The sequence below is a fragment of the Engystomops pustulosus genome, chromosome 4 (assembly GCF_040894005.1).
Source record: "Engystomops pustulosus chromosome 4, aEngPut4.maternal, whole genome shotgun sequence".
Taxonomy (NCBI): domain Eukaryota; kingdom Metazoa; phylum Chordata; class Amphibia; order Anura; family Leptodactylidae; genus Engystomops; species Engystomops pustulosus.
In genome coordinates, this window is record NC_092414.1 from 52,283,416 (window position 1) to 52,309,221 (window position 25,806).

A 25,806-nucleotide genomic window follows, 5' to 3' on the forward strand; every position below is an offset into this window, starting at 1 on the left:
GTTTCTATAACCTATAAAAACATAAAGACAAACTTGTTAGTTATCTCCCCACCCCAAAATATAAAAAGGATTATTTCCTCTTTTTCTACGTTTTGCAATAAACCAAAACTTTAACCCCTCACTGACACGTGACGTAGTAGTATGTCATGTGTCAAGCCAGTAAGTCTTTGATGCATATTGCTGTAAAAGCCGTAAAATCCAAGCCCACAAGAGAACGGTTCAAATGCGTTTTTTCACCATTTTCACTGCATTTGGAATTTTTTTCCCGCTTCCGAGTACGCGGCATGGAATAGTAAATACCGTCACTATGAAGTGCAATATGTTACACAGAAAACAAGCCGTCACACAGCTCTTTACATTTTTGAAAAACGATAAAGAGCCTCGGCGCTAAGGGGTTAATAAACGGTGTCATTTGAAATTTTTTCAGCTTCCTAGTACATTGCATAGGATATCAAAACATGCCCCTAGAAAGCACATTTTGTTATGAAGCGAGCAAGCCCATAGATTTATGTAAAAGGAAACATAAAAAAGGGCATAAGCCACATAAGGGTTAAGAAAGGAAATATGTTTGCTTCTGCTTGTTGAGGATCTTCACTTTATTGTCAACAAATCTTTAATCCCCTTACCTATCATTCACAAGGTCTGACTGGTTTGTACTAAAAGTACCATAGCTTTTTGAATTGCCATGTGCACATGGGACTAAAAGTGTTGTCCTGCTACTTGTCCATGTGCTGAAGTAAAGCCACAAGCAGTTCTATCCGTGGGAACTTCAAGGTCTGATCCACAATGAGCTTGGGTAAGTCATTCAATTACTTGCTGTTATGGACTTGATATTTAATTCCTGGGGGGATTTTCTGGTCTTTTGACAGGACTGCCTGTATGAGCTTGGCTATCCTCACTTTATTACACAATTTTATCATTTGGTGGCTCTACTTCTCTCGAGAGGAAGATTGGATCTCAAATAACAGAAATATTGCAAGAGGACTTTCACACCATTGAGAGTGTCTAAATTTATCTCATTTCATTAAGAGAAAAGTGAACAAAGTCCTTGACCCAGATCACTGACATCTGAAAAGAGAATGGCAGGTTCACAATCACCCTTGAAGGCATCCATAAGCCCTGAGCATCTATAGATGTTAGGTAAAACAACATTAGATGAGCCTAAGACCAGAATCTGAATGAGACATCTAAGATAGAAAAGTTAAACAACAAAACATATATCTACGATAGATAACTGTAGTAATAATTTATAGCCACTAGATGGGGCTCTGTACAAAAAGATCTGAAGTGTTCCTCAATCACTTATAGTACTGTATTTTGAGAAAATTGTAGAACTACCGGGTTAGCCAGGAAAAATAAAAAATCTCATGTACCGTAAATACTTTTTTTTTATCCACGCAGGGAAAAGGCAATATATGTGATACTGTACTCCACTTCACACAGTAGCAGTTGTATATGTAAGGTAAATAACACCCAGAAGATAACCTGCTGGAGACCTGCTTAGCCTTCACACAGAGAATACAGCTGCCGCTGCTTGTATAACAAAGAGAACAACAAAATAAAGGCATTGTACATTTCCATAACCCTGTTACCAGACTTTTCTAGGATACAGATTTCCGGGCAAAAAAAAAGAGATAATCAAAGATATAGCCATACTACCCAGAGCAGGACAAAAAACACAGGGTTAAGTTTAACCCCATAACCATGCACACCATACTGTTATGAGTCATTAAAAAGTTATGCTGGAAACATCAGGGGGTGGCTATGAGTCTCTATGAAACTCCCAGGCCTTCGAAAGAGTGACCCTGCCAAAGACAGCAAATGTACAATATACAGCAATACTTTAGTATTACAGTACATTGTAAAAGCAAACAGAATCCCTAGGGATCATATACCCCAGGGAGCCTTAACGGGGTAATATCATGATGACAAGATTCTTAAATGTACTCAGGATAACAAAATAACACATTCTCTAATTCAATGTTATTAACAAAAATGCAGCATTTTACAGATATAATTACAACCTGTCTCTATCAGTCCTGGTGTATACAATTTCGATTGCCGTGGGATAAGACCGTAAATGGTCTTCTCATGAATAGCTTCTCCTGTCTGCTAGATGCAGTGTGATCTCACACACAGACACTTCCTGCCGGAAGCAGTATTGTGCAGAGACTTTTTCTACAAGATAAGGTCTTTATACGGGAGAGGGGTACTCTGTGTGTGTTATAGTTCAGATGTAGCAAAGCTGGCAGTGTTTGTTATAGCTCAGATATAGCAGAGCTGAAGTGTGTCATTGTATGTTGTATACATCTCATTAGCTCTCATCTCTCTTTTTCTCTGTGTCAGATACTAGTAGAATGTTCAGAAGCTAAATAAAAGTGTAGATAAACCTGTACCCTGGTAATCTAAGCACATTGTCAGCACACAGCATCTTCCAGCTCTAGGAGGGATCGTAATGTGTCTGCTTAAAGAGTTATCACTGAGTTATAAGAGCTAAAACAGCAATAAAACTAAATAAAATTGTGAAGGGGTTAAATATTATCTTAATTGTGTAAACATCACTAGTGGATTACATTTTGAGAACTTTCTTTCATGTGCAAACCCCTTTAAATAATATTAAAAATGTTCAAAAATTATTTAAAATCATTTTTTTAAATTCAAAATCACCAACTTTTCCATAGATCAGAAATGAAAATAAACACACACAATCATAAACATGTTACGTATCCTCACATTCCATAATTCTATCAAAATATGAGAAAGATTATTCCATGTAGGGAACCACGAGAAAAAACAAACAACCAAATGTCTGAATCAACACATTTTCTCTACTCAAAATGGTATCCATTAACCACTTGCTGCTCCGTGCCATACTAGTAAATAATTACTAAATTTTTAGCAATAGGGCATAGCCACCCCAAAATAGTACCAGTGAAAAATCCTGCAAATAATACGTCCTCACAACATCAACAGAAAAACAAATATTTTATAGCTCAATAAAGTGCGCCATGAACATACTAAAAACTATTTAATTCTATAAGGCAAAACTGGCTAATGCAGGGCCCTCCTTCTCTTCTGCACCTCACTGTACTCCCCTACAACAAGTAACATCCACATGTGGGGTTTCTCCATACTTGTGAGAAATTGCACAACAAATTTTAAGAAAGGTTTCCTATTTTAATCTTTTGTGAACGTATACATTTTAGGGCTAAATTAACATATTACAGACAAAATTTGACCACTCTAAATTTCACCTCCATTTTGATTTAATTACCATGAAGATCTCAAGGGGTTAACAATCTTCCTAAAAGCTGTTTCTGATAGTTTGAGGGGTGCAGATTTTAAAATAGGTTGATATATAGGGGTTTTCTAATATTATGTACAGGCACTCCCCAGGCTACGTACAAGATAGGTTCTGTAGGTTTGTTCTTAAGTTGATTGTGTATGTAAGTCGGAACCATATACTTTATAATTGTAACCCCATCTCAGACACAGTATTGACAATAAAGCTTAATTGCAGACACCTTATTGTAGCCTAGGGTACAGTAAATTACCAATTACCAGAGGTCCGTTTGTAACTAGGGGTTGTCTGTAAGTCGAGTGTTCTTAAGTATGGGACCGCCTGTATTTTGCTGTTATTCAGCAACTTATCTAGGTGGTAAATCTATCTGCCTGAAAACTAAATAATTTTGAATTTTGCAAATATGTCAAAAAATTCATCATTTTATTTTTTTTTATAAATAGATGCAAAATTTATCAGACAAAATTTACCACTAAAATGAAATACAAGATGTGATTAAAAAACTATCTCAAAATCGCTTTAATAAGTAAAGGTGCTCAAAAGTTCTATCCATACAAAAGCAAATAATGTCAGAATACAAAAAAATGGGGCTTAGCCTCAAGCTACAAACTGGCTGCATCCTAAAGAGGACATCAGCTAATCCACTAGTGAAGACCTAGCTCATGTTGCAATGCACCCTGAATCCAGAAGACACATCCGAACACACACATAAAATTCAGCTCTATTTCCCCACATTGCAGAGGACAACCCCGTCTCCAGGACTTCCCCCCGTCTGTTATCTGGCAAACACCGAATACCAAGCTCCAGGCTTCTCTGCAGTCCCATTGACCTTGGACTCTGGACTCTGTATATAAGATGGCAGCTGATGGCTGTATAAGCAGCAGAATTTTTATTTATTACATTATTTTATACTGTTCCCTTATAAAGAATGGCTGGACCATTATACAGGCTCTTATATCTCTTGTGTCGCCCCCTCATCCTCATAGGCTGTAAGCTCTTGTGTCACCCCCTCATCCTCATAGACTGTAAGCTCTTGTGTCACCCCCCTCATCCTCATAGACTGTAAGCTCTTGTGTCACCCCCTCATCCTCATAGACTATAAGCTCTTGTGTCACCCCCTCATCCTCATAGTCTGTAAGCTCTTGTGTCACCCCTTCATCATCATAGACTGTAAGCTCTTGTGTCACCCCCTCATCCTCATAGACTGTAAGCTCTTGTGTCACCCCCTCATCCTCATAGACTGTAAGCTCTTGTGTCACCCCCTCATCCTCATAGACTGTAAGCTCTTGTGTCACCCCCTCATCCTCATAGACTGTAAGCTCTTGTGTCACCCCCTCATCCTCATAGACTGTAAGCTCTTGTGTCACCCCCTCATCCTCATAGACTGTAAGCTCTTGTGTCACCCCTTCATCATCATAGACTGTAAGCTCTTGTGTTGCCCCCTCATCCTCATAGACTGTAAGCTCTTGTGTCACCCCCTCATCCTCATAGACTGTAAGCTCTTGTGTCACCCCCTCATCCTCATAGACTGTAAGCTCTTGTGTCGCCCCCTCATCCTCATAGACTGTAAGCTCTTGTGTCAACCCTTCATCCTCATAGACTGTAAGCTTTCGTGTCACCCCCTCATCCTTACAGACTGTAAGCTCTTATGTCACCACCTCATCCTCATAGACTGTAAGCTCTTGTGGCACCCCCTCATCCTCACAGACTGTAAGCTCTTGTGTCACCCCCTCATCCTCATAGACTAAGCTCTTGTGTCACCCCCTCATCCTCATAGACTAAGCTCTTGAGCAGGGCCCTCACTCCTATCGTGCCATATGACTATGTTATTACTCTTTAATGTCATTTTTTATTTGAACATTTCTCCCATTATTTGTAAAGCGCTACGGAATATGATGGTGCCATATAAATATAGATTATGATTATTATTATAAATAGTGTGAATACTGGCCGATTAAAGCAGCTCTGACAATAATTTTATTTATAATCCATTATTTGCAGCCCGTGTCATCGGCGTGTGAGTAGTAAAGGACTTGCTCAGACAGAATCGGACCTGGTCTATAATTTGCAGCATAGAGTGAAGAAATGGATGGATCCAGCACTCGTTGTGGATAAGTTAAAATTGACGTCTCTCATTTTTTACTATGGCTTTTCCGGTTTTTGTATTTGCATAACATGGATTAAATAAAGAACATGCAATTTTAACTTATCCACAACGAGTGCTGGATCCATCCATTTCTTCACTCTATGCTACAACTGAAGCGGCACAGGCTTCCTTTTTCAACTAGGACCCGAGCACCGTTCACATTCGGATTTTGGATACCGCACAATAAGAAGTGACCCATATGCAAAACAGGTGAGCTGGATATTTATATATATGAACTATCTTTACCTGCTATAATTTGCAGCTCAAGCTTTCGTCTCATACATGGAGCATGTATGAGCCCATAGTAACAACTTCTTGTACTTTATCATCAAGTTTCTGAGCTAAAACTGTTCTAGTTGCACATGGAAACCAATCAGAGATCAACTTTAATTTTATAAACAGGTGTGGGAAAATGAAAGCTGAGCTGTGATTGGTTGCCATGGTCAACTAGAACAGTTATGCTCTAAGAGACCTATGATAAATCTCTCCCTATGTGTGCATGAGACCTAGTACTGTACATCTATACAATAAACATACACTCAACGGCCACTTTATTAGGTACACCATGCTAGTAACGGGTTGGACCCCCTTTTGCTTTCAGAACTGCCTCAATTCTTGGTGGCATAGATTCAACAAGGTGCTGGAAGCATTCCTCAGAGATTTTGGTCCATATTGACATGATGGCATCACACAGTTGCCGCAGATTTATCGGCTGCACATCCATGATGTGAATCTCCCGTTCCACCACATCCCAAATATGCTCTATTGGATTGAGATCTGCTGACTGTGGAGGCCATTTGAGTACAGTGAACTCATTGTCATGTTCAAGAAACCAGTCTGAGATGATTCCAGCTTTATGACATGGCGCATTATCCTGCTGAAAGTAGCCATCAGATGTTGGGTACATTGTGGTCATAAAGGGATGGACATGGTCAGCAACAATAATCAGGTAGGCTGTGGCGTTGCAACGATGCTCAATTGGTACCAAGGGGCCCAAAGAGTGCCAAGAAAATATTCCCCACACCATGACACCACCACCACCAGCCTGAACCGTTGATACAAGGCAGGATGGATCCATGCTTTCATGTTGTTGACGCCAAATTCTGACCCTACCATCCGAATGTCGCAGCAGAAATCGAGACTCATCAGACCAGGCAACGGTTTTCCAATATTCTACTGTCCAATTTCGATGAGTTTGTGCAAATTGTAGCCTCGGTTTCCTTTTCTTAGCTGAAAGAAGTGGCACCCGGTGTGGTCTTCTGCTGCTGTAGCCCATCTGCCTCAAAGTTCGATGTGCTGTGCGTTCAGAGATGCTCTTCTGCCTACCTTGGTTGTAACGGGTGGCGATTTGAGTCACTGTTGCCTTTCTATCAGCTCGAACCAGTCTGGCCATTCTCCTATAACCTCTGGCATCAACAAGGCATTTCCGCCCACAGAACTGCCGCTCACTGCATGTTTTTTCTTTTTCGGACCATTCTCTGTAAACCCTAGAGATGGTTGTGCGTGAAAATCCCAGTAGAACAGCAGTTTCTGAAATAATCAGACCAGCCCTTCTGGCACCAACAACCATGCCACGTTCAAAGGCACTCAAATCACCTTTGTTCCCCCTACTGATGCTCGGTTTGAACTGCAGGATATTGTCTTGACCATGCCTAAATGCACTGAGTTGACGCCATGTGATTGGCTGATTAGAAATTAAGTGTTAACGAGCAGTTGGACAGGTGTACCTAAAAAAGTGGCCGGTGAGTGTATGTACATGTAATCCAGAACATCACTTCACCTACCGCTAATAGATCACATTTTTTCTCCATTCTCTGGTATAACTATTCTTTCGCGACTTCTTAAATCCAAATTGTTGCTGACCCCATGGCCTTTATGTCTCCTTACAGGCCTATGTGGCTTTTTTCCAAAGAAGTAACTGCTCCTCTCAGAACTAAAACTAGTAATTGGTCCCATTTAATTTTTCGTGTTCAGTATCATGTCTGCAGACGTGGTTGCCCTGGTTACACATCGAGGTGTCTAGGGGATATTACTGAGTGAAACTCGGATTGTGTAAAACTGACATTGAATGCTAGTCAGGTCCTGGTGGAGGGTCTTCCTCTGGCAGGACCTCATTATGGTGATGGGCTCTCTAAGGAAAAGTAAGATAAATTATGTGACATTACATCTATATCTTTCTAAAGTAAAAAAAAAATGTCCTTTCTTGTCTTAAAGGGAAATATTAGACTTTCCACAACTCCTGTGGTTCAGGATTTTTTTTCTCCATAAAGAAATGATGGTGGAATTGCAATATCTTTGGCCTTCCTGCTCGCTGTATGGTGCCTATCATTAAAACGAGATGTCAAAGTTACATTCATTTGTAGCTATTAGGGAAGTATGTGTTTATCTGGCTCTGGCTTTGTGTAGTCCCCCAGATGTTTTATGTGTTTGTATGTGTGTACATCATATTTCGGTATTTGTGTCTGCATGTATCTGGGCCTGCATATGTCTGCTTGCACGTTTCCGTACGTATGTGTATACATGTAAATATGTATATTTGTATATATAAATGGGTGTGTATATTTCTGTATATGTGATTGTATAGAGTAGGTGATTTATGTATAGGTTATTAGGAACATTATTAGTCAGAGATGTATATAATAATATTATTTATAGATGTAAGGTCCAGTTCACCTCTCCATCCTCCTGTTCCTTTGCTCATAATGCTGATGCGGTTTCTATATCAGAACGCTATAGTATATTCCAGTTAGGTTCATAAAAACAAACTCGGCGCGATATGTTCTAACTATGTACAGGCGGTCCCCTACTTAAAGACACCCGACTTACAGACAACCCATAGTTACAGATGGACCCCTCTGACCTCTGGTGAAGCTCTCTGGATGCTTTATTATAGTCCCAGGCTGCAATGATCAGCTGGAAGGTGTCTGTAATGAATCTTTATTGATAATATTTGGTCCCATTACAGCAAAAAATGTTTAAACTCCATTTTGTCTGGATCTACAATTATAAAATATACAATTCCGACTTACATACAAATTCAACTTAAGAACAAAACTCTGGAACCTATCTTGTATGTAACCCGGGGACTGCCTGTATTTATTTAAAACATGTACCGTATATTCCGGCGTATAAGACGACCTGGTGTATAAGACGACCCCCTTACTTTCCTGTTTAAAATATAGAGTTTAAGTTATATTCGCCGTATAAGACTACCCCTTTTCCAACGCATACAAACACCAGTTAAAAATTAAAAAAAAACAGATTTGAATTTAACATGGTCCTTTTTATAATTTAAATTCTTATGACATGCAGGTATATAGCAGGAAAACTGTTGCTCATAAACATAAGGCATACAACAACAACAATACCATAGTCCATTTTACTGTAAATGTTACCATACTGTACCTTAAATTTTTATTTTATTAAATATTCCATGCCATGTACTCAGAAGAGGGAAAAAAATTCCAAATGCAATGAAAATGGTGAAAAAACACATTTGCGCCATTTTCTTGTGGGCTTGGATATTACGTCTTTCACTGAGCGCCCCAAATGACATGTCTACTTTATTCTTTGGGTCGGTACGATTACATGGATACCAAATTTGTTTAAGTTTTATAATGTTTTCATACATTTACAAAAATGAAAACCTCCTGTACAAAAATTATTTTTTTGATTTTGCCAACTTCTGGCGCTAATAACTTTTTTATACTTTGGTATACGGAGCTGTGGGTGGTGTCATTTTTTGTGAAATTTGATAATATTTTCAATGATATCATTTTTAGGACTGTACGACCTTTTGATCACTTTTTATAGATTTTTTTATATTTTTCAAAATGGCAAAAAAGTGCCATTTTCGACTTTGGGCGCTATTTTCCGTTACGGGGTTAAACGCATTGAAAAACCTTTATCATATTTTGATAGATCGGGCATTTTCGGACGCGTCGATACCTGATGTGTTTATGATTTTTACTGTTTATTTATATTTAGGTCAGTTCTAGGGAAAGGGGGGTGATTTGAAATTTTAGGTTTTTTTATTATAATTTTTTTTTAAAACTTTTTTTTACATTTTTATTTATACTATTTTTCAGACTCCCTAGGGTACTTTAACCCTAGGTTGTCTGATCGATCCTACCATATACTGCCATACTACAGTATGGCAGTATATGAGGATTTTCCTCCTCATTCATTACAATGTGCTATCAGCACATTGTAATGAAGGGGTTAAAACGAAATAGCCTCGGGTCTTCGGAAGACCTGAAGCTACCATGGAGACGGATCGCCGCCCCCGATGACGTCACGGGGAGCGGCGATCCCAGGTAAGATGGCGGTGCCCATGCGCCGCTATCTTTTTGAGAGTGCCGGCAGCTTTGCCGGCAGCCCACGCTGGGAAAACACCCGCGATCGGTGCTAGCACCAATCGCGGGTGTTACCGGTAAGCCTTTGCTGCAATATGCAGCAAAGACTTACCGGCTATGGAGAGGGCTCAGCCCGTGAGCCCTCTCCATGCAGGGCGACCCGACCGCCGCCGTGAATACACGGCGGGCGGTCGGGATTACCGGCCTATAAGACGACCCCAGAGAAGACAGAAGATTTTTCTGTCTTCAAAAGTCGTCTTATACGCCGGAATATACGGTACATAAAAACAAATAAGTACATAAGTTTTGGACCCGGAATGGATCCTTCATCAGTTGTAATGTATGTATGTACATGTTTTAAATAAATACATAGTTAGAACGTATCACGGCGGGTTTGTTTTTATGAACCTAATGGGAATATACTATAGGGTTCAGATATAGAAACCGCATCATCCTTGTTCTTTGGTCGGTGAGCACACCGAAAATATCCACATTTCCTGAAACTTTCATATGAGTTGTGCCATCAGCACAACCCAAAAAGGTGAGTGGAAATACATAGATTTACACAGATCTTAGTAATCACCTGAAGATAACCTGCACATTGAGCGCCCCTGGCTCTCTCCCTTTTGTTCATAATGACAGAAATAGAGCATCAGGCCCAGGCATTTTCATTGTTATAATTAACAAAAGCATGATGGAAGTGTGCCTTATGTATCACTACTATGTGGAACGCAAGGTGAACAGAAGATCCTCAGTTTACCTTCCATATACGTTTCTGTTATGCTCTTCTATAACGGAAAATGATGATAGAATGAAGGACATGTAAACCTATGGGGAATGGAAGGTGAAGGATGACATTCTATACATGTAACTACAAAGGGAATTGAGGGTGAAGGAAGACAACTCACTTTCTTTGTTTATTTTCCATTATTCTCTTCTATGACAGACCATCTGTATATTATGAGGATCCACAGTGACTGAGGTCTGTATTATATGAGGTTCACCAGCAGCTGAGGTGTGTACTGTGATGTTCTGCAGCGACTGAGGTGTGTATTGTGATGTTCTGCAGCAGCTGAGGTGTGTATTGTGATTTTCTGCAGCAGCTGAGGTGTGTACTGTGATGTTCTGCAGCGACTGAGGTGTGTATTGTGATGTTCTGCAGCAGCTGAGGTGTGTATTGTGATTTTCTGCAGCAGTTGAGGTGTGTATTGTGATGTTCCGCAGAAGCAGATCTGTGTATTATGAGGTTTTTCAACATCTGAGGTTTGTTTTATGAGGTTTTTCACTATGTGCACTATGAAGTTTTTCAGCAGCTGAGGTGTGTATTATGAGGCTTCACAGCAGTAGAGGTGTGCATTGTGCTGTTCTGCAGCAGCTGAGGAGTATATTATGAGGCTCTGCTGCAGATGATTTTGGAAGTGCGGTATAGTAGTTAAGCTTTATATAACAAGGTTCTGCAGCAGCAGGTGGGTGTGTATTATAAGATTTTGCAGCAGCTGTCAAAAAAAGAGGGCGTGCAAATTTTGAGGTTTGCCCTATTGGCTAAATGACCTAGAATTTACCCTGCCAAAAGGTTGTATAAGGATATTGATAAGTATCCTTATACATGATGCTACAGATGCATCCTCAATGTACACAGACCAACAGCAATGGGATCCACAGTTTTGCAAAAAGGGAAAGTAGAGAGGTAGGGGCCAACGAGTCAGTGGCCAAGACCAGTTAGCACACAATGGGGCACATTTACTTACCCGGTCGCATTCTCCGACGAGGATTCGGGTCTTCCGGTGATTCACTAAGGTCAAGGGCCCGATATCCACTAGGTGTCGCTGCTGCGCCGAGGTCCGTCGGAGTTCACCATCCTATTCCTGGTGCATGTAAGTGTGGGTCAAGCAACCCTTTTTTTAAAAAAATAGCGCGATTTTTTCCGAATCCGTCAGGTTTTCCGACGGCCACGGCTCCACCGCATGGAAGCCGGGGCCAATGCGACACAATCCGATCGCGTGTGCCAAAAATCCGAGGCAATTCGGCCCCAAACGGAAAAATTCGGAAGACCCGACGGAAAAACGTGATTCGGACCCTTAGTAAATGTGCCCCAATGCGTGAAGGAGCACAGTCCTTTTTTTTAGGCAAAAGCATCTGTTTGGATGGTCAAGAAGATGGTGCCCACAGGTTCATTTCACTAAGACGCACATTGTTTGTTTCATAAACACATAACTCTTCATATTTCATTTAAATCACATCAACATCTCCATATGCACAAAATATTCATTCAATTCCATTTGCGTTATTGCACATTGTCCATGTTTGTAAACATATATTTTACTTACATTTTTGAAACCCCTGTAAAGAACTTGGAGCTCTCTTTTTGAAAAATTTGTTTGTGCTTCAAGTTGTTCTAGTCCTTCTGGACGATAGCAAACAGTGGCCATTTCCAGCTCATCTTCTATTTTATCTAGAAAACAAAGTACACATATCAAAATATATTAATTGAATATATATATAAATATGCACAAATTATTACAGAAAATAGCTCATCTACATTTCTTTATAAACAAAGATCATGCCATATGACAGTGACGGGGAACCTTTTAGACACCACATGCTCAAAACCCACTTAAGAGATAACTTATTGCTGCTCGGCCATAGTTTTCAATGGTATCGGAAGCTTGAGGACACCAGTACCATTAAAAGAGGTGCTGAAATTAAGATTCAAATTGTAGCTTTCTGCTGGACAACCCCTCTTACCAGAACAGGAAAATCATGGGATCTGGATAAAGAGCTCCACTGATGATCTGAACCTGCCTGCTGCTTTTCACTCTTCCTGTAGTCCAGGACAGCCAAGGATGTGGCGCAGCATGTTCCTGGCTGCCTGCAGCAGGTACTTTAAGTCATGCCTGGGGAACCCTGTGCTGGGACAATGGCCCACAGAGAGGGATTTGAATGCCACCTCTGGGACAGTGCCATAGTTTCCCCGCCACTGCCATATGATATCAACCAGCAAAGACATACAGAGGCACATTTATAAAAACTGAAACACTTATTTCAGGTTAGATCTGGAGTACAGGTGGCACCATCAGCAGCTCAACACATTAAAGTTGGAGAGGTAACAGTAGCTATCCCATAATTCTTTTAAAATTTGGGTTTGGCCAAACTAACATTTTTACAGGCCCGCTCATCATTACCAATGAGAAGAAACTGAATGCACACAAACAGCATTTGTGTGAGTATTTTTTAAAACACTCTGCATTCAAATTCTCTTAGCATTTTATTTTATCTGTCCACTGAGTCATGTGAGGTAACGTTCTTGAATACATACAACTTTTTGATCACTCTTTATAATCTTTAACCACTCTTTGTGAGGCAGAATAAACAAAAACAGGGTTTAACAAATGGAGTTGAAAACTTGAAAGTATGATCTTGTTTGGCTATATACAGTGCATTGCAAAAGTATTCATACCACTTGAACATTTCCACATTCCACAGATTTGCTTTGCAGCAATTTTCAAGTCAAGTCATAGAATATCAATGGGATATAGCTGTGGACTTTGTGTCATTTTAACAGATTATTTTTTATATAAACCATTAAATTGTAAATGTATGTTTAGTGTGGTTGTCCTGCTGGAAGGTGAACCTCAAGTATTTTCCAGCTTTATTATTTAGCTTGTAGTACCATATGTCAGCATGATCCTCGGTCTGTGGTTTGCGACTGAGGAGGTGCTGATTTTATCTCTTTACATTTCTTGTACTTCTGTAGTGTAGGCATGGGTTCTACTTGCTATGGTATTTTGATTGACTAGCACCAAACCTGTCTTTTTGCTGCAGCTTAGCTTTGGTGCAGCGTTAGTTAACCCATGGTGATTGACAAGCTTCACACTCCTCACCTGCTCTCTATACTGTCTGGATCTCTGAGTTCTGGTCCAAACACTATGGAGGCTGGAGCTTTGAGATCACATATTAGTCCAACCTACCCTTCCTTCACGCTGGTTACAGAAGTTATCTTTTCAGCTCCACACTTTCCTTGAGAGGTTTATCTTTGTAAAACTGGTGTCTTGATTTGTTATTATGACTACTCTTCTGTCCAGTGTTTTTGTACTGTGCTGCCCTATTTTGTTGAGACCTGCCTCAGTTGAATTCTTCTATTTGTTTGTATTGTTTTGACCTTGTGTCAGTGTTTTGCACTTTGGTTTAGGAAGGGAACATGGACCGGCAGTCCTTTGCCATTAGGACTTGTGAGGCTTTCAAGTAGGGGCTGCTGGAATGGGTTCAGCATTAGGACCCAATGTCTGTGTCACTTGTCCATTCCCACAGTCTTTGTTACACCTATTCTACCTTTCCATAATTTCAAAGCAGCTTCCCAGTTCACACTGAAGCAAAACATCCCCACAGTGTAATGCTGCCACGACTATACTTTACAATGGGATGAAGCATTCACTGTGACATGCAGTGATGGATTTCCTCTCCTCCTTATGCTTGCTGTGTCCCCTACATAGCTCTTTGTAAACTGTAAACCAGACTTATTGGTGTTCACTTTCAAAATTGTGTATTCTCTATGTACATTTTCTTATAAAGTTAGAATTTATTAACTTGGTGTACATTTTTGACTTGATCAGCTTTTAACCCTTTCACGATGCTTGACGTAATAATATTGCATGGGTGACAGTGTCTTTCCGACCCATTCCATACTATTGTACATCCTGCTTCTGGCACCAGCTTCCTAACAGCTGTAATATACAGCTGACAGTGGTCTGTAAATTCCATGATCGGAGATTCCTGCGATTGTAGGTGTTAACCACGGTGTGTAAGGGGCTTCTGATGAGGGTCGGACCCCCTTCAAGCCACTTACCAAGGGGGTCAGATCATATGTTCCCCAGGGCTACACAATCTCTTTATCTCTATATACTCTGATAAAGCTGAAGAAGGAACAGATTTTGCACTTATATTACTAAGTTGACAAAATATTGTTATGACTTTATGGCAGTGATGGCAAACCGAGGCAAACAGAGCTGGGGGATACACAATAAACAGGTATAACATCTGCTACCCATCATGGAGGGATATTGATAGTGGCAATAAACCTGTGTTGAAAAATACAGGGTATTACCATGTAGTCCCAACATACTGATGCTGTGTGCCCTAACTTGTCCCCCTTAGTCTGAAGAGAGGATCCTACGTTTTCCAACAACTTAGTTTCTGTCAACAGGGGTCAGAAGCACCAAGAAAATGCACATAGTTACAAATGTGTTACTAGTCCAAACTCCGAAAGTAAAAATCCACACAACTTGTACCATGTTTAATAATTTCACTAAACTAGATCATCTGTGGCAGTTGCACGGACTACTGTATTTGATCATATTCTTCACTATTTTTGCAAATCATTATTATCTTAAGCAAAATAACATGCACCATCCTCCAGTGTATCCACCCACCATATATTCATAAAATTAGCAACACTTTTGTTACATTTTCTTTATACATATCATAAAGGAAAATGAAAATTTATGAAAATTAAATTATATAACAGTAGATAAATCCCAATAGAAATCAAGAAACGTTGGCGGTCAGAAGACAAGTACTTCCATGTTTGGGTTGCCAGCATTGCAATCTGAAAATAACCATGTAACAATCTACACATGGAGCTAAATTTAAAGTGAAATGTTTTATTTTCGCATGTGAAAGCAAAGATGCTATCTCTTTACTAAAGTGTCCCTGTGGGGAAGCAAATGTAGGCCAAACCTCCTGTCCTATTAAAATACAACTGAATGAACAGAAGTCAGAGACGCAGAACTTAAAATAAAAAAGCAAAAAATGAGCTATAAGAAAAAGCTTGGGAAAACAATGATTGCATTTAAATATTATTTTAGGAAAGGACAATACGAGTGCAAAATGTAGCTGTAAAGAGAGAGAAGTATATGTCTTGCTGCTGGGATAGGTTTGTGGCAGTGAGTATAAACGACTGGGCCCTTTAGAAAAGTGCGGACAAATATTAAAATTTTAATATACTGCTATATAGTAAAATGGCCAAAGTACAAAGGCTGTGTTGAAAATACAGTCAGCTGGGATGATTACAGTCTAGTCAGTATATTTCTATTGTTCTATATATTGTTTATTCAACAAACTCATTGTATAACAATGAAAGAGTTTTTAAATCTTGAAACACCAAAGAATTTGTCAGATCAAAGGTTGGTAAAGCCGGAGAAGGGGATCCCACTATTGTAGTAACAACAGTTATTTAATAGTCTGTTGATTTGTACATAGAAAGATGGATCTATTTACTGTAGCCATCGATAAGGGTAAATATATCAGTTAATTTGTAGTGGTTAGTGTGGTAATTCAATGACTGGTAGGGGTAGGTAGTCTATGGAATATGCATGTTATTACTATGCACATTAAATAGGTGAGGCAAATAGTAACTGTATAGTGGCCCCTTTGTTAATATATTGTCACCCCAGATGGAGATGGAACCCACTATTGATATACCTAAAAACACAGGAACTGGTCCTCCAACATGTTTCATCACTAAATTGCTTGTGTATTATTGTGTATATTAAAAGTTAAGTTTTAATATCGGTCCGTTTATGGACTTTCTCTTTCGGGCAATTTTTTTTGTAAGTACAGGGATAATAAACACAGTGATGATACAGTACAGTGATGTGACAGTTTAAGGATGATAAACAGTGGTGTCATAGTAAAGGCTTACTATACAAAGTGATCTCATAGTACAGAAGTAATAAACATTGGGTCTCATGTTCCAACACTATAGAGAAAATAAAAACCGCCACAGTACAATTTATCTAGCAATGTTACAAGACTTATACAAGCAATTGCACTATATGTGGCACCACAGGGATCATATACACCATGATGTCATAATGCAAAAGAAGTTTTGCTGCACTCCATTGGTGCACTACATTGTAAAACTTATTACAGTTAAATTTTAACCTGGTCCCACCTAGTTTTCTTCTACTAAAGGACACATTTACTTCTTAATTTGAAAATTCTCTAATTTAATGGTTTGAGGCTTCTGTTTGCAAAAACTTCAAAGATTCCTCAAAACATGATATATCCTCCTCTATATTTTACTGTAGGCTGTGGTTAGTTGATAATGGAATTCCAATAGGTGGACATTGCGCTACCAAGTTCAAACGGGGGTATAGGCTACTTGTGTCATCTCTTACTATCAAGCTGCATTAGTGGAACAACATAAAGCATAGTGGTAACAGGACTCACCATTGACACCCATGTTCCCTGCTTTCCTTCACCTACTGTATAACCCTTATACAGTATGTTGGTGTCCAGACTTTCTGACTACCCTTAGTGAACCCCTCATACAAGAGTGGTTTTATATATTTGGCAATAGTAATAGTAATGATGCACCTGATGTGCTACCCCTAGAAATAAAGGATACACCCTTGATGGCATTCCAGTCTCTTATCAAAAAACACAGATTATACTCCCTGGGTCAATATGGTCTATTGGTCCATATGGTCCATAACGTCTAAGGTATGGTCCTTGAAGGAACTTCACATTAAGGACCCAACTTTATATCTTTCAAGAATTTGTCTAAGAAAACTCAGCTAGCTAAAGATTGACTTCTAGAAGTATATGGAAGTTGTTTTTATTCCTCAGCTAAGCGATGAAATGGTATTTCCCCAGCTTACCTCCGGCTGCTAGTCTAGTCTACCTCATCAAGAGGAACCCTCAAAGCCAAATGGGAAGTTGAGTTACAACAAATTGAAGGTCGCCATCCAGACAAGCTTCACATTCTCTCGCTTTATAGACTATTTAGAGTTTTCACAAAAGTTACTGTATATATGGTATCTCTAAGCCCACAGACTTTCAAAAAGTTACATCTCTGTTTCCAGTCAATGTTTGCATTTTTTGGCAGGAGTGAGTGCACTTTTGCTTATTTGCTTGTCATGCAGAGAACTCTACTCCACTTTGGCTATCACATGACTGTGATGGAATACCTTTTTCCTAACAGGATGAACCCTCTTTACCAGTATAACAAAAACTGTAATTGTAAAGTTTATTAAGTTTAGTCTATAGCTGTAATAGCTGACAACGAACATTTTTCCAATATACATTCATCACCGTATTGCACCGTATGCACCGTATTTGGCTGTCAATCCTCTACTTTCTCCTCTCTTCTGCCTGGCTGCACTCTGTAGCTGCTTAATTTAATAAAGAATCTAGTATTTGCATAGTATCATCCACAAGCCTGCTCTGCAAACCAGCCCCATCTCTCCAGGTTTTGACAAGGCTATGGTTGGGTCAGTAAAGAGAAGGAGTAGGGTCAAAACAGCCGTATGATATACTGGATGAAAACTATTTACTTCTGAGTGTGTCCTGTGTCTCCGCAATCCTCCTCCTGGATTTCAGCAGCTGCTTTCTTATCGTTTCCTCTACACCCCCTCCCCCACTGTCCTGGTAAGAGGGGAGTACAGCTTGGCTGACACATTGAAGGTAGAGTGTGAAGTAGACATGTCCGTAACTGAATTCAATCTCTTTTTGTGTGGATGGGCACAATTATATATGTGTGAGTGTGTGTAGTAATCTGTCTATATACAGTACCTGTAATTGATGAACATACACTCACCGGCCACTTTATTAGGTACACCTGTCCAACTGCTCGTTAACACTTAATTTCTAATCAGCCAATCACATGGCGGCAACTCAGTGCATTTAGGCATGTAGACATGGTCAAGACAATCTCCTGCAGTTCAAACCTAGCATCAGTATGGGGAGGAAAGGTGATTTGAGTGCCTTTGAACGTGGCATGGTTGTTGGTGCCAGAAGGGCTGGTCTGAGTATTTCAAAAACTGCTGATCTACTGGGATTTTCACGCACAACCATCTCTAGGGTTTACAGAGAATGGTCTAAAAAAAAAACATCCAGTGAGTGGCAGTTCTGTGGGCGGAATGCCTTGTTGATGCCAGAGGTCAGAGGAGAATGGGCAGACTGGTTCGAGCTGATAGAAAGGCAACAGTGACTCAAATCGCCACCCGTTACAACCAAGGTAGGCAGAAGAGCATCTCTGAACGCACAGTACGTCGACCTTTGAGGCAGATGGGCTACAGCAGCAGAAGACCACACCGGGTGCCACTCCTTTCAGCTAAGAAAAGGAAACCGAGGCTACAATTTGCACAAGATCATCGAAATTGGACAGTAGAAGATTGGAAAAACGTTGCCTGGTCTGATGAGTCTCGATTTCTGCTACGACATTCGGATGGTAGGGTCAGAATTTGGCATCAACAACATGAAAGCATCGATCCATCCTGCCTTGTATCAACGGTTCAGGCTGGTGGTGGTGGTGTCATGGTGTGGGGAATATTTTCGTGGCACTCTTTGAGCCCCTTGGTACCAATTGGGCATCGTTGCAACGCCTCAGCCTACCTGAGTATTGTTGCTGACCATGTCCATCCCTTTATGACCACAATGTACCCAACATCTGATGGCTACTTTCAGCAGGATAATGCGCCATGTCATAAAGCTGGAATCATCTCAGACTGGTTTCTTGAACATGACAATGAGTTCACTGTACTCAAATGGCCTCCACAGTCACCAGATCTCAATCCAATAGAGCATCTTTGGGATGTGGTGGAACGGGAGATTCGCATCATGGATGTGCAGCCGACAAATCTGCGGCAACTGTGTGATGCCATCATGTCATTATGGACCAAAATCTCTGATGAATGCTCCCAGCACCTGTTGAATCTATGCCACGAAGAATTGAGGCAGTTCTGAAGGCAAAAGGGGGTCCAATCCGTTACTAGCATGGTGTACCTAATAAAGTGGCCAGTGAGTGTATATGATTATGGAAAACTGACATTTAATTTACCTGTAATATCACATCTGTTTGATGACACAACCAAGAGACCAAATTAGAATTACTGTGTGAATTACTGAATTAATGTGTATTACTTTTGATTGTATAGTGTAGGTTTCGAAGTGTTAGACATTGGGGCTCATTTATTAAGGGACGTCATTGCGCATTTTCATCGGGTTTCCCCAAGATTTCCATTTTGCACCGAATTTCCTCCGGTTTTTGGCCCATCGGCACCGGCTTACACACGACAGGGTGGTGTGGCCATCAGACAACTCGACGGATTCAGACAACGCGCAAGATTTAAGATTTAGAATTGTGTCACAAGACATGCACTTGCAAGCACCGGGAAGAAGAACGTGAACTCCGGCGGACCTCGGCGGGGAAGCAACAGATGCAGGAACTCGGGTGCACGAGCTTCATGAATCGCACCGGACTTTATTTGAAAAAGTTATTTCTTTTACTAATAAAGAACCATCCTTTGAAATCAAGTGACCGCACTTTCGTAAAGAAATCCCTTCTTCAGTCTAATAGCAAGTACTACATAGGCGGTGCACAGCTGCTATTAACCCCATAACGACCCATGACGGAATACTGCATGTGTGTATGGAGCATAATGCAGCAGACAACTATGGCTTATGACACGGATCGCATGTGTTAACCCTTTAAATGTTGCCAGATTGGAGAGGATCACCACGTCCCATGGCGTCATCAGGGGGTAACTACTCATTTCCATGACATAATAAGGAATTGACCTAATAAACCACTTCCATTTATTTCATGTCCAGGGTGATTTTCATCTAGAAATTCAACTTTGAAGTGGCATGTAATCTGGTTCTATAAGGTTACAGAGCACTAAAGTCAAACTCTACCCACCTCGGAGCACCGTCTCTACTGTATTTGGTGGCATAACGTCCAGGATCATCACTAACCAGATCCTTTCTTTGAGTCTCAACACAAATGCATTTAAATTTGATGATTGCTGAAATACCCTGTGATCATTGGTGGCACAGAAGTTGTTGTGTTAGCGGTTCTTTAGCAGCTTGTATCAAAGATGAGTGAAACCAGAGTATTGTTAATAACAAGAATGTTAATCTTTTTATATAGCGTCATGAAATTCCATGTATACAAATTCCAAACATACAATTAAAATAAGACATAAAAGAGTAATAACATTGTTATATGAAATAATAGAAATAAGGGCCCTGCACGAAAGAGCTTAAGGCCTATGAGAGTGAAGGGGTGACTAAAATGCTAAAATGGTGCATTGTTATATAATATATATATATATATATATATATCTATATATATATATATATATAATCCCTGACATTGTGATAGGAATTGCTGAATCATCTATTGTTCCAAGATATAGACAAGAATCTGCCAATCCTATGCATTTTCTTCAGTATTGCCCTAAATTATTCAACTACTTGGCAGATGTGTTGTGTTTTCTTCTTTTATTGCTGATCTGGTTGTTGATAATGTGGATATGAAGGGCCGTTTTAAATATGCAATATTTAAAGTTTTATACTTTTTGAATAGGAAACTGCGTGGAAACAAGATTCTAAATTAAACCTGATAACAGACAAAATAACCATACCTCTAAAGAGTCTTCTGCTCTCTTGAGTTAAAAATAAACTACAAAGAAAAAGCAGCCCTGGTGGTGGTCCACAGGGTTTCTAGCTCCACTGTGGCTATGTGCAAGTGCTGATGTGTAGACTCCACTGCTCAGTGCGCATGCTCAGCCCAAAAGTTGAAGCTTGCTAACTACATCACTGGAAAGGAGGGGGAGAGAAAACTTGATGACGGGGGCATGATTGGCCAATGACTATGATGGCCACATGAGAGAGAAGCTCCGTCACCACAGAGCCTAAACCAGCATTTAACCCTGACTATGCAGCAGCATTTAGCCATCCAAAATGCCCAGAGCCTCAGCACAAACAGTGGAGAGGAAGAGACACAGGGGGTCATTTACTAAGGGCCCGATTCGCGGTTTCCCGACGTGTTACCTGAATATTTCCGATTTGCGCCGATTCTCCCTGAATTGCCCTGGGATTTTGGTGCACGCGATCGGATTGTGGGGCATCGGCGCTGGCATGCACCTGACGGAAATCGGGGGGCGCGGCCGAACAAAAACCCGACGGATTCGGAAAAACCGTTGCATTTAAAACAATAAATCTGTCGCGGAGCTTGCACTTACCTTCACTCAGCCCGAGCCGGTGAACTCCAGCATGCTCCGATGCTTTCCAGCGCAGCAGCGCCACCTGGTGGACGGCCGAGGAACTACCTTAATAAATCCCGGCCGGACCCGAATCCAGTGCAGAGAAAGCGCCGCTGGATCGCGAATGGACCGGGTAAGTAAATCTGCCCCACAGTGTCTGACCCAGCAGCAAGCCTACTAAGGGCAGCAGCGGAACAAGGTCCTTAACCTGTCATCAGAAATTGGCCTAATAAACCACTACCAGTATGTTGTCAAGCAGTTTACCAGCTTTTTGATCATGCTTAATTCATGGCCCAGGGTGGTGGCATCATCCAGAAAATCAACTTTGAAATTAGATTTATAAAGTCAGGGAGGCGGAGTGTATAACATTATAGTGAAGCTCTTCTTGCCTCTGAACATGTCCTCATATGTGATTGCCATCATGTGCCAGACTTCAGGAGATCTGGTCAATGATGTCCCTGGATGCAGGACCATCAATTACAATGAAGAGGACATTTTAAGGCAGAGGAAGCTTTACTTCTTGACTTGACTTCATAAAAACAATTTTCATCTCAAAGTTGATTTTCTGGATGATGCCACCACACCAGACCATAAAACCATAAAATAGTGATTATTTAGGACAATTTCTGATGACACGTTCCCTTTAAGAAGTGTCCATGCCATATGCAGTTTGCACTGTTTTTAATAAATGTGCTCCCATGACTCCAGGGACATCTGCAGATGCTTATAGGTAGAGATTACAGCAAAGTCCAGTGTTGAAGTCATACTACAGAGAAACCTCAGAAGAACTATTTCATGGAAATGAGGAGAGCTATTCCATGGAAGTGAGGATTAAATACTACTAAATGCTAATTATTTTAAAAAGAAGAGCACACTATCTAACCAGCAGCAAAATGGCAAAAAAGCATTGATACGGGCGTTGGGCCCTATTTCCATGCCATTTATTTTATATGTGTTCTAGGAAAAAGGGAGTGATTAGAACTTTTTTGGAATAATTTTCCTTTATTTAATTTACATTTTTCCTTTTTTGTTTACTGCTATTACAGGCCTCTAAGGCAGTTTAACTCTAGTGGGTCTAATAACTCATACAATATACTGCTATACTACTGTATTGAAGTTAATTGTTTTTGCAGATCTGTTACAGTTCTGGCTATATAACAGCCTAGGAGTCTCTATGAGATTCAGGTTGTCATGGCATCTTATGGTGATGGCGTCACAGGGACAAATGCATCTGAGAGGTTAGCTTCAAAGGCCTATCTGTGGTGTGATCACCGGGGTTCTTCAGTTGCCCTGGCAGCCATTAACCATTGTATGTGGCAGGGCTTAAAACGCTGCTAAAAAAAATAAAGGGAACACTTTACTCCTATTTTCATCCTAAATAACAATGAATGGAATATCCAAGTTGTGATTCTTTATAGAAGAATCTGTCATGTCACATGTCATGTCACATGTGCTCCGTGCGAATCTGCTCTAATCTATGTTGAGCACAAACCGTCCATAATGAATCTGCCTATCTTGGTATTTTCTGGCAAATACCAATTGCTCTGCATGGTGTTCAGCTGTACACCGACTTGTGGATGTTGGGTCCTCTTATAACCCCTCATGGAATCTGAAAGTTTGAGCAAACCCATGGATAATCATTTTTGCACAAGGGAGCAGGCAGCAGTCCTGCAGCTGGGTTGTTGCCATCTTATGACACCCTCTATGTATCCTGGTGTACTAGCTCGTCTTCACATTTCTGTTCCAGCTCAGACAAGTTGCATGTTGTTTTTTGAAATGCATCCAAACCAAAGCCCAACCCCTGAGACTACACAAAGTATTCTGTCAGGAAGCCAGGTAAGTTATAACTTATGTTGTAATACAATTGCTTAGAGAAAGCAGAAAGGCATATCTGTACTGTCTTTAGCGGAAATAATGTCTCTGGTGACAAGTTCCTCTCTAAAGGGCATGCTCATTGATTTCCTTCAACAAGCCATATCTTTTTGGATTTTCAGTTTGCAAAGCTATATGAGGGATTATTATGTACTGGTAAAAGTGTTCTTCCTAGTGGCAATGTAATAGGAAGCTGGAAACATTTTTAAATGTGTTGAAACTGGCAAAAAAATGAAGTTGCTCCATTTTATGATGGGCTTTGTTCACTGTGCTGTCCATATGACACATCCCCTTTATTCTCTAAGCATAGTACACATTTCTATAGTTTGGTTATGTCTTAATTCCCTTTAAAATTGTAAATCCTTTGTATAAAAAAGTATCATTATTATATTCTGACACCTATAAAAATAAGAGAAAGCGCCGAGCAGCGCGAAACGGCCCGTCGGCTTAGCGGCACTGCGTGCCTCCCTGTATATGTCTTTACACTAATAAAGAAGACTTTTCACCACCGGTGAGTGCCAGCCTGCCCTTTGTTCGTACTTATTGGACTGTTGTTGCTGCTTTCGGGTTTGAGCACCGCCATGGTCTAGTCGAGTGCCCTCTCATACACACCCCCCATCCTCTCCTTTACGCTGTTCTACTTGAGTCTGGCGCCGGCTGTGCCCACGAACTCTTTGCCTCTTGATTCTTGTTCTATAAAAATAAGTTGTTTGTAATCTCCCCTGTGGAGAGAATTGCAAGCAGTAGGAGCAACATGCGCCACAGTCATATAATAGCTACAGGTACTGCAAATGCGCTGGTGGGATATAGTCCTAAAGTACTTTACTCACAGGGTCAATAATCCTGATGGGGCCGATGTCCTGTTGCATGACATCCCCTTGAGTATGCCTCGTTCAGGGTGCGGTCACACGTCGCGTTTACTGCATGCGTTTAAAAAACGCATTGCTACACTTGAAGGGAGATTTGCCTAATTAAACAGATGTTGACGCTTGCGTTTACAAAACGCAAGAGTAATCACGTGGTTAACACATGTGGTTGTTAACGCATTGTTAACACATACGTTAACATCGCGGTTAGCGCATGCGTTTTGTAAACGCAGGTGCTAACAGCTGTTTAATTAGGCAAATCTCCATTCAGTTGTAGCAATGCGGTTTTAAACGCATGCAGTAAACGCGACGTGTGACCGCACCCTCAGGGTTCCCAGGAGGGACAATCCCTACTTAAATTTGATTCACATGATGAAACCTAAAGGTTAACAGTGTTTTCTCTTTTTGTGTTGCATTATAAAATTCAATAAAGAGAAATTGTTTTTTTTTTACAAAACAAGGCATGCTCTAGGTACTGTATGGTGTTTTTCCGACATATATTTTTCCCATGTGAGCATACCTTATGAAATAAAGTTAGGTGCACACAAAGTATTCCATCCAATATTTATATCCCAGTAAACACCATATGTTGCTGAATTAAGTTTACTCAGAAAAGCTTTCACATCTTCTGGAGTGTTCTCTTAGTGGATACTTCTGTAAGTGCACCATTTTACAAGGCTGAATTCACAAATGCAGCTTTTAATTCTGTTTTTTTTCCCAAAGCCAAGAGAAAACGTATAAAGAATAAACTAAGTGTATGTTTGGAAGTGAAATTAATATATTAAAGAGTAGTGTTAGTTTACAGAGTTTCACAAAATCACTTTCACACATCAAATATTTTAGGCTGCATTTGGGAGAATGTGGTGAATTTTTAAATCTAGAAATGCATGTAAAAGTTGAGGTAGAAACAGAAATACTGTATTAAGGCAATCGGTAATTCCAAATAACTTAGCTGTTATGTTTTACAATTCATCCTTTACTGAATATTGACCATTTTGGAATTTTTACGACTGTATGACTTTATGTTGTGCCATTCTTTGAATTACACAAAAACCACGCACCTCTGACTGTAGCCAGTCACTCATCTCTCTAAGGCAGCATACACATGAGCGTATGGGAGATGTATGTGCGGCTGCAAGCTAGCGACCGTACATACGTCCCCTATGGACGGCAATGACCGCTCCATACATGGGAAAAAGATTGGACATTTCCCATCTTT

At 40.3% G+C, this 25,806-nt stretch overlaps 1 protein-coding gene and 1 long non-coding RNA gene across 4 annotated transcripts in view; one reads left to right on the forward strand and one right to left on the reverse strand.

Annotated features, from left to right (window-relative positions):
- Positions 1 to 25,806, reverse strand: part of KCNIP1 (potassium voltage-gated channel interacting protein 1) — a 262,914-nt gene that overhangs the window by 11,287 nt on the left and 225,821 nt on the right. For all 3 annotated transcript variants that reach the window (XM_072145907.1, XM_072145908.1, XM_072145906.1), the window contains one exon: positions 12,130 to 12,254. In XM_072145907.1, coding sequence (XP_072002008.1) covers positions 12,130 to 12,254 — 125 coding nt within the window. The remainder of the gene's footprint in view (positions 1 to 12,129; positions 12,255 to 25,806) is intronic.
- On the forward strand, positions 663 to 1,616 carry LOC140126441 (uncharacterized). Its single transcript, XR_011854830.1, has 2 exons — positions 663 to 796; positions 1,402 to 1,616. It is a non-coding gene; the product is annotated as an uncharacterized lncRNA (long non-coding RNA).